Source organism: Nannospalax galili, unplaced genomic scaffold (assembly GCF_000622305.1).
Source record: "Nannospalax galili isolate Female #2095 unplaced genomic scaffold, S.galili_v1.0 scaffold232, whole genome shotgun sequence".
Classification (NCBI taxonomy): Eukaryota; Metazoa; Chordata; class Mammalia; order Rodentia; family Spalacidae; genus Nannospalax; species Nannospalax galili.
In genome coordinates this window covers 113,182-128,160 of record NW_008331488.1, presented here as the reverse complement: position 1 = coordinate 128,160, position 14,979 = coordinate 113,182, and the positions used below count along the sequence as shown (strand labels likewise).

Genomic DNA, 14,979 nt, shown 5'->3' with positions numbered 1-14,979 from the left:
CATCAGAATTAGGTAGATACCAAGAGAGGAATTGAACAGTCTACCTCTGAATTATCAATCATTAAAGATGCTCAAAGTTTATTTTAAAATAATATTAACACTCTGTTTTCTCTGAACGAAGTCAAGCTTTAGGATACGATTTTTTAAATTATTTATTTCTATTTTATGTGTATGAGTGTATTGTCTGCATGTATGTAAGTGCACCCATGTCATACAATGCCCTCAGAGGTCGGAAGAGAGTGTTGGATCCCCCTAGAAGTGGAATTACAGACGGTTGTTCACCGCCATGTGGGTCCTGGGAATTGACTGGTCCTCTGCAAGAGCGGATAGTGCTCTTAACCGCTGAGCCATCTCTCTAGTACTGGAGATGAATTTTTTAGGTTGTCTGTCATTTTCATGGTCTGTGGTATGAGTTAGGCCTGCCAGAAGGCCAATTTCTTTGCTGCATGTTCTTTCCAGCCCAGGCTTTAGTTTCTTCCTCTTTTTACCTGGTAGGTGAGAAATTGGGATTCCATCACAGTAGGAAGCGGCACCCTGTCCCTGGCCGCACATTCAAGCAGTACCTTGTTAGGATCTGACCTACTTGCTTCACACAGGCAACTATCACCAACTCATTGAGGGTTTCTTCTGAAGAAAGGACCATGGTCTTGAATCCCATGCAAGAGGCACGTGTGCCCACCTGCTGATTTGGAAACTAGCTGCCAGTCTGTGCCACTGTACAGGGGCCGCGCAGGACGAGAGTGTGGGGCCCGGACAGACACGCTGCGCCCTGCAGGCCTGGTTGTTCAGAGTTACAGGGAGTGCCTGCTATGCCCCATCAAGGCTCCTGAGAACCAGTTGCTGTTTGTGCATTTGTCAGACATCTTTGGTGATGACCAGGCTTTACTGACTGTCCCACACCACCAACTTCCCTCTGCCGTTCTGAGAAACTATTCCTGGTTTTCCCCTACACACAGTTTCCCTGTAGCAGCTGCCTTGGTTGTTACCCTTAGTAAACTTGTTGAAAAGAAGGGAAATTAAAGGAACCTAAAGAGCTCTTGGACTGAAATGAAAAAGGCAGGGCTTAGCATCTTTACTTCGCCCTCAAAGCTGATTAATTAATAATTGAAATAGCAGATTTTTAAAATCTGGGCAGTGCTGTCAGCCCAAGATGATCATGTGTCTATTTTCCTTGAATATTTGGTGTCCTGGACAGGAAAGGTCTCCAGGCAGAGTCACGAGGTTCATGGTGGCATTGACTGGGATGCAGGTACCTTGGCAGGGTTATTCTGCAGGTGGATTAGCTTGCCGAGGGGAACGCAGTCAGAGTAGTAAGCCTTCAACACACTCCGTAGTGGAAGAGAGGAAAGGAATAACAAGTAGCAATTTCTTACATGTTGCAAAAAAATTTCTTCTCAGAAGTGTAAAGGAAAGGAAGCTGCGTGGTGGTGGTAAACTCAGGCGCTTTCTGCGTGAATTGACACTGAATGCAGAAGAGAATTAATCACAGCTAATGAATGTGGCACACAAGTGGTTCCATCAGATGATTGCAGAACACAATTCCCCATTTACCATTTATCCGTTACAAAGCAGTCTGGTCATTAACACGAAGTCCACATAGGCGTTGTTTACAGGCTGGGTGAGAACACAGACTCTCTGTCCTCAGAGCAGATTAAGTCCATTGTGTCCGTATGGGAACAGAATTTGTTAGAAATTATACTAGACGTATATTCTGCCATAATTCTTTATTTTTATGCCATGTTCTTTCTTTCATTCTTTCTTTTTAAACAGGGTCTCAGTGTAGCTAACCTAGTCTGGCCTCTTTGTGGGCCAGTCTGGCCTGTTTCTTGATCCTCCTGCTTTAGCTTTGCTAGTGCTGGGGTTTCAGTAGGGCCGGACCACCATTCCCACCTTAGGCTGCGATCCTTGATGCTCTTAACTGATGACCATTTGTTATTGTCGCTACTTAATTTTTTTAAATGTGTTAGCTGTGGCTAAGGTGACATTGCTGGTATATTTGGGTACAAACACCAGTAACAAATGTGACTTTGAGTGTAAGGAAGCATCTTTTGGGCTTTGATTAAAGTTATAAACGGATGCCTTTTGTAAAGTGATGAGGTCTAGAAAAAATTCGTGAAAACAGTTAAAATCTAGAAAATAAAACAAAAAGTATGAGATTTATCTGGGTGTGGTGGCACACGTCTTTAATCATGGCACTCAGGAGGCAGAAGCAGGTGGAGCTCTGAGTTCTAGGCCAGCCAGGGATACACAGCGAATCGCCCTCTCTCTGTATGTGTGTGTGTAAAACTATAGATGCATATATATGTATGTATGTAGGTAAATAATCAAAAATTGTATTTTTCTACTTGCTTCAGTCCCTCAGTCCCCATTATTGCTCATTTTCAAGCCCAGCTCCCCTGTGCGGTGGGCGCAGGCTGAATCTGAGGCAACTGTTATGCACATATGTTCCCACGTGTTTGTAGGTTGATGCCCAGCTGCTCAAGTCAGACCTCTCTCACCCAGGGTAGACTGAGTTTTCAGGGGTCACCTAACTAGGGGGAATGTTTTTCTCTTTCTCCGTGAGCACATCAGTGAACTGTGAGAGCTAGAAGCCTAACACTTTTCTGTCATCACTTTTCAAACAGTCATTACTATTCTTTTTAATCTATTCCATACAGGAAGAATTTAATGGAAAGCCTGACTCCCTCTTTTTTAATGACGGCCTGCGCAGAATCGACTTTGTTCTTGTGTATGAAGATGAAAGTAAAAAGGAGAACACTAAAAAGGGTTCAAATGAAAAGCAAAAGGTGAGCGCTTCTCTATCTCGGTGTCTTCTGCTCTTGTAAAATGAGAAAACGGGTGCCGATTTTATGTCGGTTTGTTTATAAGCAGTAAAGTGAAAGGGATGTTGAACATCGTGAACCAAACGTTGTTTTCGCTCTACGTGCGCCTTCAAGGCATGTTAATAGGAGATTTTAATTCGAAACCGTAACTTCCTCATCTTGCATCATAGTGTAGGCACATTCACTTTCAAAGAACTGTGTGTTCTGCTGTGCAGAAAAGATTTACATTAAGGCATGGCTGCTTGTACCTGCTGGGACAGGAAGCTAATCATTAATGACAAGTGCAGCGGCAGCTGGGGATCCCTCCTGGCTCACTTGGGGTGCGTTCGCATGCATTTTCTCGCCTCACTCTTCACACCACTTATGAATGAGAGTTGAGGGACAGAGAGGTGAAATGATTGCGCAAGGTTATGATGTGCGGCCCGACCGTGGTGGAGATGCGACCAGCCTCCCGTCTGGAGTCCAGCCCCTGCGCTCTTGGCCCCCGGTGCTCTCTCTCCTTCCTTCCTTGGGCTCCTTGACTGCTGCCTCCTTGTCCTTGGCCTCCGTCTGTGTCAGGAATCGGCCACTGGTACTTTGAGGTATTGAAACACTAGGCCAGGGCTCTCACAGCTGCTAGAACTGCTTTACCTAAACCCAGATTGCACTGAACTGGGAGGACAGGAAAGTGTATCCCTTGTGTCCGTTTTGAAAATCATCCCGCTGTTATACTCCCCGCTCACACACGTGCTGCATACACTGTGACATGTCGGCCTTCACTGTCCCTTTCTATACTTTATCCCCAAATGTACCAGTTCTTGATCTTTTATGCTGCTCATTCATTGAAAACAAATGATGAACTCTTTTTGTAAGGTGAAACAGTTTAATATTGTTTTATTTATGTGTTTAAATTTGTAGAAGATTAAGTTTGGATGGGGTTTTATGTTCACCTGGTTCAACAGAATGAGCCCAGGCTGTAGAATATGAGTGTCAGATTCAAATTCTGCCACTGCCCTAGCTGGGGTAATGTGAGTTGTAGAACAAGTCCTTAGGTGACAGTGGTATAAGAACAAAAACGTGTGTTCATCGCTCTTGCCAAAGTCGAAGGTGGCATTCTTGTTGGGCATGTGGTTTAGGGTTTGGGGCTCTGCTTCTTGTGGTCCTCAGGAACCTGGGCTGCACAGAGGCTCCCCAAATCCAGGAGGTGGTTCCAGCATCAGCACAAAGGGCAGATAGGATGGCAGAGAGGACAGTGCGGGAGCTCGTGCCTCCTCCCCGCGTGGCGCCTGGCAGTGACTGCAGTACTGTTCATGTTGTCAGACAAAGTGGGGGGGGGGGTCCCTGGCAGGACTGGCCATGCGCCTCAGGCAGCTTTCTCCACCAATATTGTACCATTTATTTTTTCCTGCATGTAGATGTCTATAAGTGTACATGTTACAAATGGTATATTATAGTTTAATTGGTTGAATTTTTTTCTTACTGGTGGTGAAATATTGGCTCACCGTGTAATCAGTGGCATCTTAGATTCGGGAAAATGGAATCCCAGCTCCTATCACAAAGTTATGATTAAGATTAAATAGCATGCTGGGCGTGGTGGCGCACTCCTTTAGTCCCAGTACTTGGGAGTCAGAGGCAGGTGGATCTCTGAGTTCGAGGCCAGCCTGGTCTCCATAGTGAGTTCCCGGTCAGCTGGGGCTACAAGGAGACCCTGTCTCAAAAGTATTAAAAAAAAGAAAAAAGCATATGTGGATGTTACATAAACTTTGAATACATATTAAGTCATATGTATAAATTCTGTATCTGCTCTTTGTATTTGGCATGCCCTGGTATAAGAAGGTACAACTCTTGCTACACAGTATTATCATGGAGTAAAGTAGCTACTCAGTCAACTTCCCTTGGATACTAAGACTAAGGTATAGTCTGTGCATCCATAGTTTCTATCAGCAAATATTCCTGGAGCGCCATATGCTGATAGAGCCGGGCTGAGTTTCTATAAAGCAAGTGAAACAGACCCAGTCCATTAAAGTATAAAAGGAAACAGTTCTGGGTTCACTGCCATGTAAAGGGCCCTGAGCTGCTTATATCATTAGTAACTACATTTGCTTTAGACAGAAACAGGTCCCAGGCTAGCTCTCATCAACCAGGAGGAAAAAGCCCATTAATTTTGGCAATCCTCAAGCTCACTGAGTGATGAACCTTGATGTTGGCATTTACAAGCTATGCTTTAAAGTGTTTTCAGTTTACATTTGTACATATGGCTTAATTTATACTCTATCAGAATTCAAGGCCCAGCTTCAGAATCACGGTTTTTATTAATTAGACAACTATTTTTGAGCTTCATTGTATTCCTTGTAAGGGCTGAGTACCAAAGAAAGGCAATTCAAAGTCTTGTTTCCCTTAGAAGGAAGAGTTTCATGTGTGTATCATACTGATTTCCTAAAACAACACCAAGATTGCCTTGCTAGGATTTATCCAGAGGACTGAAAGTGCATTTAGGGCTGTGGAACGATGGTTCTGATAGAGCCAGAGACACCAAAAATATAAGCAGAGCTTTGAAACCTGCATCTCCCCAGGAGCAAGAGAAAATAGTGTTCTAGCCAAACCTCTAAAAAGCATGTAATTTTATCCCTTTATATCAGTAAAATAACTTTATAAACCTGATACTTCCTTTAAAAACATGAATTACATGTTTGGATATTTGGGGGGGGTGATTGTAAATTGTTTCAACAAGCCTTATTTAGCCTATACTGTGCTTGGCACAGAATCAATTTGATTTTTATTTTGCAAGTCACAAGAAGACCAAGTTTAAAATGGCTTAAGTGCTGAAGGAAGTACGTTAGTAATCCGGAGATGGAGCCAGTCCTGAGTTAGATGACTTACTGAGTACATGAAGGCACTTCATCCTTTTGCCCTGCGGTCCTCAGTGTGCCAGCTCTTCCTAAACATGGTTCCCTTGGTTATGAGGTGATTGCTGCAACTCCAGACAGGAAGGGGGGTGCTCTGGAAGGACCCTATCTTGATTTACCTCTACAATTTATTGTCTAGCATAGACCATAAACCCCCGCCCCTTGACAGGGTCACAGATAGTCCAGGCTTGCCCTGAACTCACTATATAGCCAAAGATGACCTTATGGAAACTCCTGCCTCTACCTCCTGAGCGCTGGGGTTATAGGTGTTTGTCACCACCCAGGGTTTGTACATTTAGGGGGATGGAACCAAAAGCTTCACGTATGCTAAGCAAGCATTCTACTGACTGAGCTACATCCCCAGCCGTATCATAGTCTACTTCTAAGTGAACTATAGCCAGCCAGCCATGGTCATTGGCTTCATACCACGTACTCAGCCAACCACAGACAGACAATGTTCATAAAAATTGCCGGTATTGAACATGTACAGATGTTTTTCTTCATTATTCTCTAAACTATATAATATAAACAACCATTTACATTGCGCTAGGTATTGTTAAAAATCTGGAGATGGTTTAAAATATACAGGAGAATGTGTGCAGGCTATACCCAAATACTGCACCGTTTTATGTCAGGGACTTGGTGTGGCCAAGGAGTTTGTTATCCTTGGGTATCCTGAACCCTTCCCTGTTTATTCCAAGGGGATTGGACTGGTAAGATAACTCACATTATCTTCACTGGGACATGCTAGTCAAGATTGGTTAATTTATCTGTTGAGTCACCAGATCACCCAGGATCAGAACAATGTTTGGTCTTTTCTTTGTAATGGAGAAGGAAAGAATAGCTGTTTACGAGCTGTTAGCAGTGTCTGGCACCATACATGGTAACTGCAGCTAACTAGGTCTGATATATATTGTCAAGAGAAAAGATGTTTTAAGTAAAACAAATTCCCCTTCATTTCTCAGTTCTAGTTCAGTTTTGCTAGTAATTGCTTCTTTCTCTCTACTTTTTAATAAATGGCTAACAAGTTGTAGGATTGATTAGTTTTGACTTTGTTTTGTGGGACATTTACCCCCCTTCAGACAGATGTGTTTATAACCATGTGATGTGAAGGAAGATGGCGGCGTCTCCACAGAGCAAACAGTGCGTGTGGCCCTCAGTATGCATTTTATTTAATTTCCGTCCATTCCTAAAAGTAGATGTTAACCTAGTTTCCATGAAGTTGAGGAAAATCGTAGATATGAAAGTGTTTGTTTTTCATATTTGGCCTTAAGAATTCCGTAGTATGTGTCAAAAAGTTCTGGCTCACAGAGACTGAAAAATAAGAGAATTTAAAAATTAATGATGATCAAACTTATAATTTTATCCAAATTTCCAGATACTAACTGGTTTTCAATCTTGTGCACCTTTAAGGTTATTGGGCATTGTTGGCCTGAGGTGGAATTGTTTGCCTAGAAGCTGGATGAATTTCCTTTAGAAATGCTTAAAAGTTCGTAAAAATCTTTTAGTATGATAAGCACAGTACAGCACTCCATTTAATGAGTTTTTATATCTTGTAAAGTTCTATAATGTCTAGGCAGACTTTGTACATCTTTATTAACTGTTCTTAGTTATTTGCTTTTGTCAAAAACATTTTAAATTGTCGTTTGTGACTTAATTTGCATAAAAGAAGCCCGTTGATTTTTATGTCTGTGACGGTACTTTGATAAACTCTAGCTCTGATGGTGTCCAATGCTGCTTATTTTTCAAATGGAGCCCATATTGTGGAGCAGTTCTGTTCATCTTCTACCTACTTTCTCTTAGTTTTTTTCTTGTCTAAGTGCAATAATGGCTGGGACCTCTTGATTAAAACTAGTAACCCATCATAATAGTTGTATTGTTCATGGCTTTAATGGAAATAGCCACAAAAAGTCACCAATAAATACTATGGTACAAATTCCTGGTAGATTTCTTTTCCAAAATGTAAAAAGCTTTCTTCTATTTTTAGTTAAGGGTTTTTATAATGTCTGGGTTTGAACTTTATCAAATGCACTCTGAAAATCCACGGAAGTGATCTAATAACTTGGCTGTCGATTAAGTAGATTCTAAGGCACATAAGTGTAGGCATATAGACTCTGCATGTACCAGTAATTGCTTCTCGGATTTCTTTGGTTACCAAGATCTGAGGATGCTCAAGTCCTGTGTAAGATGGCACAATATTCGCATATAGCCATATATATTTCTATATACTTTTAATCATCCCTGTATTTTTACTTAATGCAATGTAAATTTTGTTTAAAAATCATTTTTAAACTGTATTATTTGATGAATAATGGCCAGGGGGGAAGTCTGTATGTGTTACAGATGCAGTTTTCTCAAAAATTTCCTGTCCTCACTTAGTTGAATTCACAGATAAAGAAGCTACCAAAAGTGGGCTGTATATGGTTATTTCTGGCTAATAAGACATTACCCAGCAATGTAGATAACTAAAAATATTTTCTTGTCTTTGACAAGCTGTGTACGATTTAGTATTTATTAGGTCCCTACTCATTTATGCTACATTAAATAGTTTATAAGGTATTGGAAAATATTTGACACTTATGTGGAATGTTAAAAATAGTTCATAGATGCAGAGACCAGAGTGGTGGTTACCAGTATCTTGTGGGAAGAGGGGTTGGGAGACGTGTGTCAAAGGGTGCAGCGCTGCAGTTGGGAGGACTAATCTCAAGAGGTCTGTTGTATGTCGTGGTGATAGAGTTAATGTACTGTAATGTTGGAAATTGCTAAGATACTAGTTTTGACCCCTCCCAAAATAAATATGAGGTAATATGTGTGTTAAGTAGTGCAGGTACAGATATGTGAAATGAGTGTGTGGTAGATGATAAATACAGGTTTTTTCAAGTAAAATAAGTAAATAAATATTAGGGAGAAAGAGGAAAGCCTATTTTTAAGTCATTTGAAGACATAAAACAAGAACAAAAGTAATTATGTTAATACTGCAGAGTGAAAGAAATACAAAGGCCAAAAAGTTTAAATGAATTACGCATCTAAGTTACAAAGTGATTTATTGTAAGCCGTAAGGTTTTGTTCCTGTTAGAGATTCAGCTGCAGCTTCGCTTCTGAGCTTCCTCATTGGCAGAGAAAATAGGAGGGTATTATTAATAATGTGAGCTAATATTTCAGCACAATACAGACTAGGAGGGTCTCCTGAGGGGCCCATGGAGCCTCCCAAAGGGGGAGGCAGTTGGACGGACTGGAACTCTCTCCAGTTTGAAAACAAGGAAGGGATGGTAAGGAAAGCTGTGGAATGAGGAATGAGAGCTAAGTGAAAATGTCTTAGATGAGCGGACCCCACAGATGGGCCGGGACTTGGAACCCAGAGGTTCACATTAGGACAGGTCACAAGGACAGGTTCACAGCTACTCTTCCATGGCTCAGCCTTCCCAGATAACTTGGTGTTTTGTCTTGTGTTTTAGGGAGAGAAGTCAGATCTATCTCTGATTCTTTAATAATGTAAGGAGCTCCTTTTATTGGTTTTATCTTTTTCTCTGCTTTCCTTCTTACTTGCAATATGAAAATTGAAGATTAAAAGAAATTGAATTAGAATCAGGAGTTTTTTACTGCAGCCAGGAATTGTGCTTCACGTATAAGCATGGTAGATACATTTTTGAGTACACTCTACAACCACCTTGAATTCAGATCTTGCTATTTATTTCCAAAATGAGAGCTACCATTGGGCTTAAACCTAGACAGACAGAGGACAGCGAGGTCTCATGGTTGTGTGTCGGGTCACCAAAGACCTTGGAGCATGCAGAGAGCTGTGAAGAAAATACTCTTTGCTGATTGCTTCTCTTGAGGTCTGGCCTTGTGTCTCACCTCCCTAAAAGCCATCTGTAAAAGCAGTCAGGGTTCCTCAACCACATTCACATGCAGGAAAAGCTGGAGGGGGTGAACAGCAAGGCCACTTGTGTGCACTGACAGTGCGCGTGAAAAGGTGTGTCCTGGAACACGTTTCATTAAAAAATATGTTTCTTTATTTTTTGATAGTTTCGTCCGTGTGTGTAATAGGTAGCAGCCATCTCCACTCCCACAGCCCCTTCTCTTGCCTGTCCTGCTGAATCTACACAAGTCCCCGTCTTACCTTCCTGTATTTTTTGCTTTGTTGGTTTTGCATGAGAATTTGGGGGTCAGTGGGGATTTACTCGAGCAGGAGCAACTTACCAGGAGCTGCACCCCTCAAGAAAATGCCCCCACCCCCAACAACCACTAACTGTCAGTAGGTCTTCAGGGAGGGGCAGGGCCGTGTGAGCCGCCCCCCACGCATGATGGAATATTGACAGCCCCATCTTGCCTCCTGTGGGTCTTGTGTAGGGAACCACAGCTGCTGAGAGTTCATGAGCGCAAGGGCCGTGCAGTGTCCGGCAGACAGGGTTTCACAGCACTCCTCCCCATCCTCTGGAAAGCAGCATCTCTTTTTGTTTTTTTAATAAATTATTTACTGGGAATTTCATACATGCATATAAGGTGTTTTGATCAAGTCCATGCCCACTCCCTCCCCTCCAACTCCTCCCATATCTCCCAATCACTTTTTTCTTATAACTTCATATACTCTTTCTTCTTCTTGGATTTATTTATTTTTATGGGGCTTTTGGCTACTCTAACATTCCCCCTCTGAAGAGGTAACCCTAAAATCTTTTAAGGATTAGATACAAGCTCCCAGATACTTTAGGCATTTTTGGTCTTTAGAACAGAGAATGTTGCTAAGAGGCCCAAGGACATTTTGGCTTTTAACCAAGAAGCTGGCTACTTTTCTTTGGAGTCTTTTTAGCCTAACTGCCTAGCCAATTCCTACCTCCTATTCTTATCACACCATCCTCTGAAGGGGTTACCCAGATTGCCAGTAGGGAATCAGGAAGCAGACTGCTTTGGCTTCTTCCATGCTGAACAGGGATGCAGGGTGAGGCAATTGGAGTACCCCTTCAGTGGGTCTATCTAAAAGACTCCCAAATTGCATAACTCTTATCTCTAGGGAGAAAAGAAAGTCCTTGAATTGTGAATAGGAGATGTGAAGGAGAAGTAAAGGCAAGAGTAATTAGCATTACAAGTTCTAGACAGGGAACTAGAAAAAAGTCAGAACAGGGAGAAAGCAGCATTTCTTAATGGTATCTGATAAAGAGTCATCTGGGCTGCTTGTTAGAAATAGGTTGACCTCATCCTATCCCTACTGAATCAGTATCTCTAGGCCAAGGGCCCATGACTGCATTGTAAATATGCTCTCCCAAATTGTTCTTAGAAGTTGGTAAGTTTGGGGCCTGGAGAGATAGCTCAACGGTTAAGAGCATTGACTGCTCTTGCAGAGGACCTGGGTTCAAATCCCAGCACCCACAATATAGCTAACAACTGTCCATAACTCCAGTTTCAGGGGATCTGATGCCCTCTTCTGATCTCAACAGGCATTACCTGACACAGGTGCACTTACACTCATATACATAAAATAACAATAATAAATAAGGTGAAAAAAAAGAAGTTTGGAAAGCACTTCAAAAATATTTTTCTTTTATCTCAACAGTAGATTACAGATGTTTTTTATCTATGAAAATTTACTTTTTAAATTCCCCATGAGTGCTTCTTTCCAATTATATCAACAATGATAATTTTAAAAGTAAAGTTTGAAATTGAACTTCAGCTAAATATTACTTCCATTCTGTGCTTGTCATTTAAAATGCTCGTCTAGGTTTGTCCCATTGTGAGCACACATTACCCACTTGAGTAAATTACTCATCACTCTGGTCCACTAACATTAAATTTTTTATCTCCAACAGATGAATTTAAATTAAGCTGCAGTTAAATAATTTATGTATTCTACTTACCAACCTTCTGGAGTACATACTGTGTAACTAATAAACTATTTTTGCACATGAAATAATTAGTAATTTTTTCTACAAATTAAATTCCTTTGACTCCTCCTGCATCTTTGTAGGCTTTGCAAACATTGACACATGGAAAATAAAATGACACAACCACAAGTACTTTGCCTCACAGAGTTATAAGTATATTTGAAATTAATCTCTGCGTGTTTCATTAATCCCAAGTAATTTATACTTAATCACGGAATATTCTATAATTTGACTTCTTAGTCTCCGCAGTTCCTGCTTTTTACACTGCCAAAGCTGGGCCCCAGGTAGAAAATGGCAGCCACTGGTATTTATAATGAACGTTTGCACCGTGTAATTCACAGGTAAATCCTTTACAGCAGTAGTCAGTGAGCCGTGTAGTAGGTAATCTAAGGTGCTCAGGGACAGAAGGTTTCTTTAGTTATGCCAGTCTGCCCTTCAGTCCTAATTGCTCTACGTTCTTTTTTCTCTAACAGCTTTATTCATCTCTCAACAGAAGCATAAAACACTGTTTCTGGAGGTGGTAGGTACACTTGTCCTCTTTTGCTCTGAGCTCTTGACTGGGTTCTCCACTGCAGTGATGGATGCAGGTCCTCAGTGATTAGTCACTTTGGTTTTATTAGAATTCCAGAGCCAGGAAAGAAGATTGACCTCATTGCAGTGCAGATGATTTGCTTCCCTAGAGATGCAGGAATTTACAGCACAATTTGATCTATGACTAGGCTTTTTTAAAAAAGGAAAAGAAAAGAAAGACTTAAGTCTAATCATTTTTTGCTGCCCAGTACAAATCTTAAGAGTCTAGGTTTAAGTCTCATGTACAAGGTTTTCCAGCAAGCCCTAGAGGTAAATTTTAGTTTAAAACTGTTTCTGCAGACGTTCATTTATTTAACAAATATTTATTGAGCAATGACAGTGTCAGTCAATATGCAGTATTCATTATCTTTCGTTTTAACATGGAAGACAGTTTGAAGAATCAGTATTCTTCAAATGTCAAGAATGGTTATTGATGCAAATGTAAATTCCACAGAGACGCAAAGATGATGATTTCATATTAAAGAGACATCAGCAGTCTTTTCTTAAGCACGCAGCCATTTCCTGCTCTATGCCTGTTTGACAAATGGAGCATGTGTGCTAATTTACTTTAGCTACTTGACACATGAAACTGGCTTGATCAATTTTTAAGATATCCCACTGGTTCTTTGTGAATTGCCATGCCAAAGAAAAATAATAACTATCTTTCAAGTAACACCAGCATGCTACAGTAACACTCAAGTAAATATAAGTGCCCTCTCCATGATTCAATTGTTTAAGCATTTATAGTTCGTGGTGAAATAGAAGGCATTATAAGCTAATTCCAGGGTCTACCAGTTATCTCAAAAGAAGTCGGGTAACTGTCTTGGGAGTTCCTTGTAAAGAACTAAATAAGAACTAAACTAGGATAAATTAGTACAACCTTTCTGGAGGGCAGTACGGCTATACACATTAAAACACTTAAAATTGAATACACTGTTTGATTTAACAATTCTACTTCTGGTACTGTACCCTGAGGAAGTAATAAAGGATGCACAAAGATTGTTCTACAAGGATTTTCATGATAGTGAAAAATTATAAACAATCTAAATATCTAATTATTTGAGGCTGGCTAAATAAAATTATGGTCTTATCTCCCTGAAAGAATATTATCAAGGCTTTAAAATGAGATTGAAGAAAGTTTTTATGTTTTCTGTGTCTTCGATGATCTCACGTGCTTCCCTTGCTCATAAGTGGACTTAGGACATGCAGAAGTGTGACAGGGGATCAGCAGATACATTCATCTTCTTCAGAGGGAGGAAAATATGTATGTTCATCAAATACCTAAGTACTAGTAGTTTAAGGACCAAAATGGCCTCATAGCATAGAAGAGTCCAGAAGTTGGAGGGCCAACTAGCTGAGGATTAAGATCCATTTCTAAGAGTTCCTTTATAATGAATGGGCTATTGGCATCTCATTGCAGGGACTGGGGTGTACAGTGTAAAGGCAGAGTGGATAGGCATTGCCTTTTTCCCTTCAGACTTTTGGTGTTAGAAAGGATTGGTGAGTCTCTAAGACCTGCAGAGTGGAGGAGATTAAGTGCCAGGCAGCATGCTGTATAATTCTACCTATAGTCACATTTAATCTCCACCTCCAAGGCAAAGCTGTTTCTTCTGTGACTCTTGAGATGAAGACAAATGGTGTTTCATCTCAGATTGTTGCCCAATATCCTAGAGGTCACGAATGGAAGAGCTCGGATTTGAATTTTGACTCTAACTTTGACCCAGAAGAGGAAAAACCTGAATCGTAAGGGCTGAAGGGGTTGTTGGGGGTAGAGTCGAATATAAGAGGAGAGAGTCCCATGAAGGCAGTGAGAAGTTTTATTCTCCATTCAGAAACTGTAGAGAAGAGACAGGGTCTGGATCAGCATTCAGTGTGCTTGCTTACAGTTGATACAGCTGTCACTACCCAGGCATGAGTGTTGTATTGATGTGTTTGATGGCAGAATAGCCCAGCTCTCTAAACCTTACCTCTTCTGTCCTCTCATTATTAAACTGCCTGAAGTGTCTGGGAACCTTACAGCCTGTGGAAGCCTGGTGCTGTCTGATGCTGTTGTACCCCAGAACTAAGCAGTACCTCTCTTCTGCCATCATCTCCTGCAATCCCCACAAGTAAAGGTTCACTGGGCGCTAAGGATGACGGAGCCCGTTAGTTGCATTGTAGTATTCTGCAGTCTCAGCCCATTTCCGAATACTGGGGAACCATCAATCCACAGTTCACTCAGTTTATTCATTCATTAGACATTTACTGCTTGCATACGTAGCCTTATAGGCTCGCTTTAAGTATTAGTGATACCAAGATTAAAACATCAACATCTCAAAGGGCAGGTGTGGCAGTGGAAGGGCTGTGGAAAGATTTGATAGTCTTAGAATGGGAAACATTTGTCAGCTGTCAAGCAAGAGCAGTATGAAAAGTAGAAGGCATTTCTCATGCAGGCTCAAGAAGATAGATACATGGGTGACTTTCATAGATCATGAAGAGGGATGGTCTTAGCAGCTAATCGTAGACAGGTGGAAACCCACAGGCCTCTAGTGAAAGGCTGCTGTTGTTTCTATGAGGAAGGAAGGGCACTCACAGAGCATGCAGATCTGCAAGATGGACATGTGGAGTGACTCCCTGGTGCATGGCTGGTGGCCAGGAGGGAGACAGCAGGGGCCTAACTGTAGTGGAGCAATGAATTTGTTACAAGGCTCCTAACACCTGATTTATTTTCTACCATCACTTACGTGTTAAAAACACCCCTTAAACTACTGGAGAAGTCCCTCCTCTGCCTGAACCTCCCTTGGGCCTGAAGCTTCCTATCTCTTAGCGTTTGCTCTGAGGTGTCGC

At 41.4% G+C, this 14,979-nt stretch overlaps 1 protein-coding gene across 1 annotated transcript in view; it reads left to right on the top strand.

Annotated features, from left to right (window-relative positions):
- The window catches only part of Ano6 (anoctamin 6), a gene marked incomplete in the record, with an annotated part of 184,263 nt that overhangs the window by 106,300 nt on the left and 62,984 nt on the right, over positions 1-14,979 (top strand). The window contains 1 exon segment of the mRNA XM_017796495.2: positions 2,658-2,786. Coding sequence (XP_017651984.1) covers positions 2,658-2,786 — 129 coding nt within the window.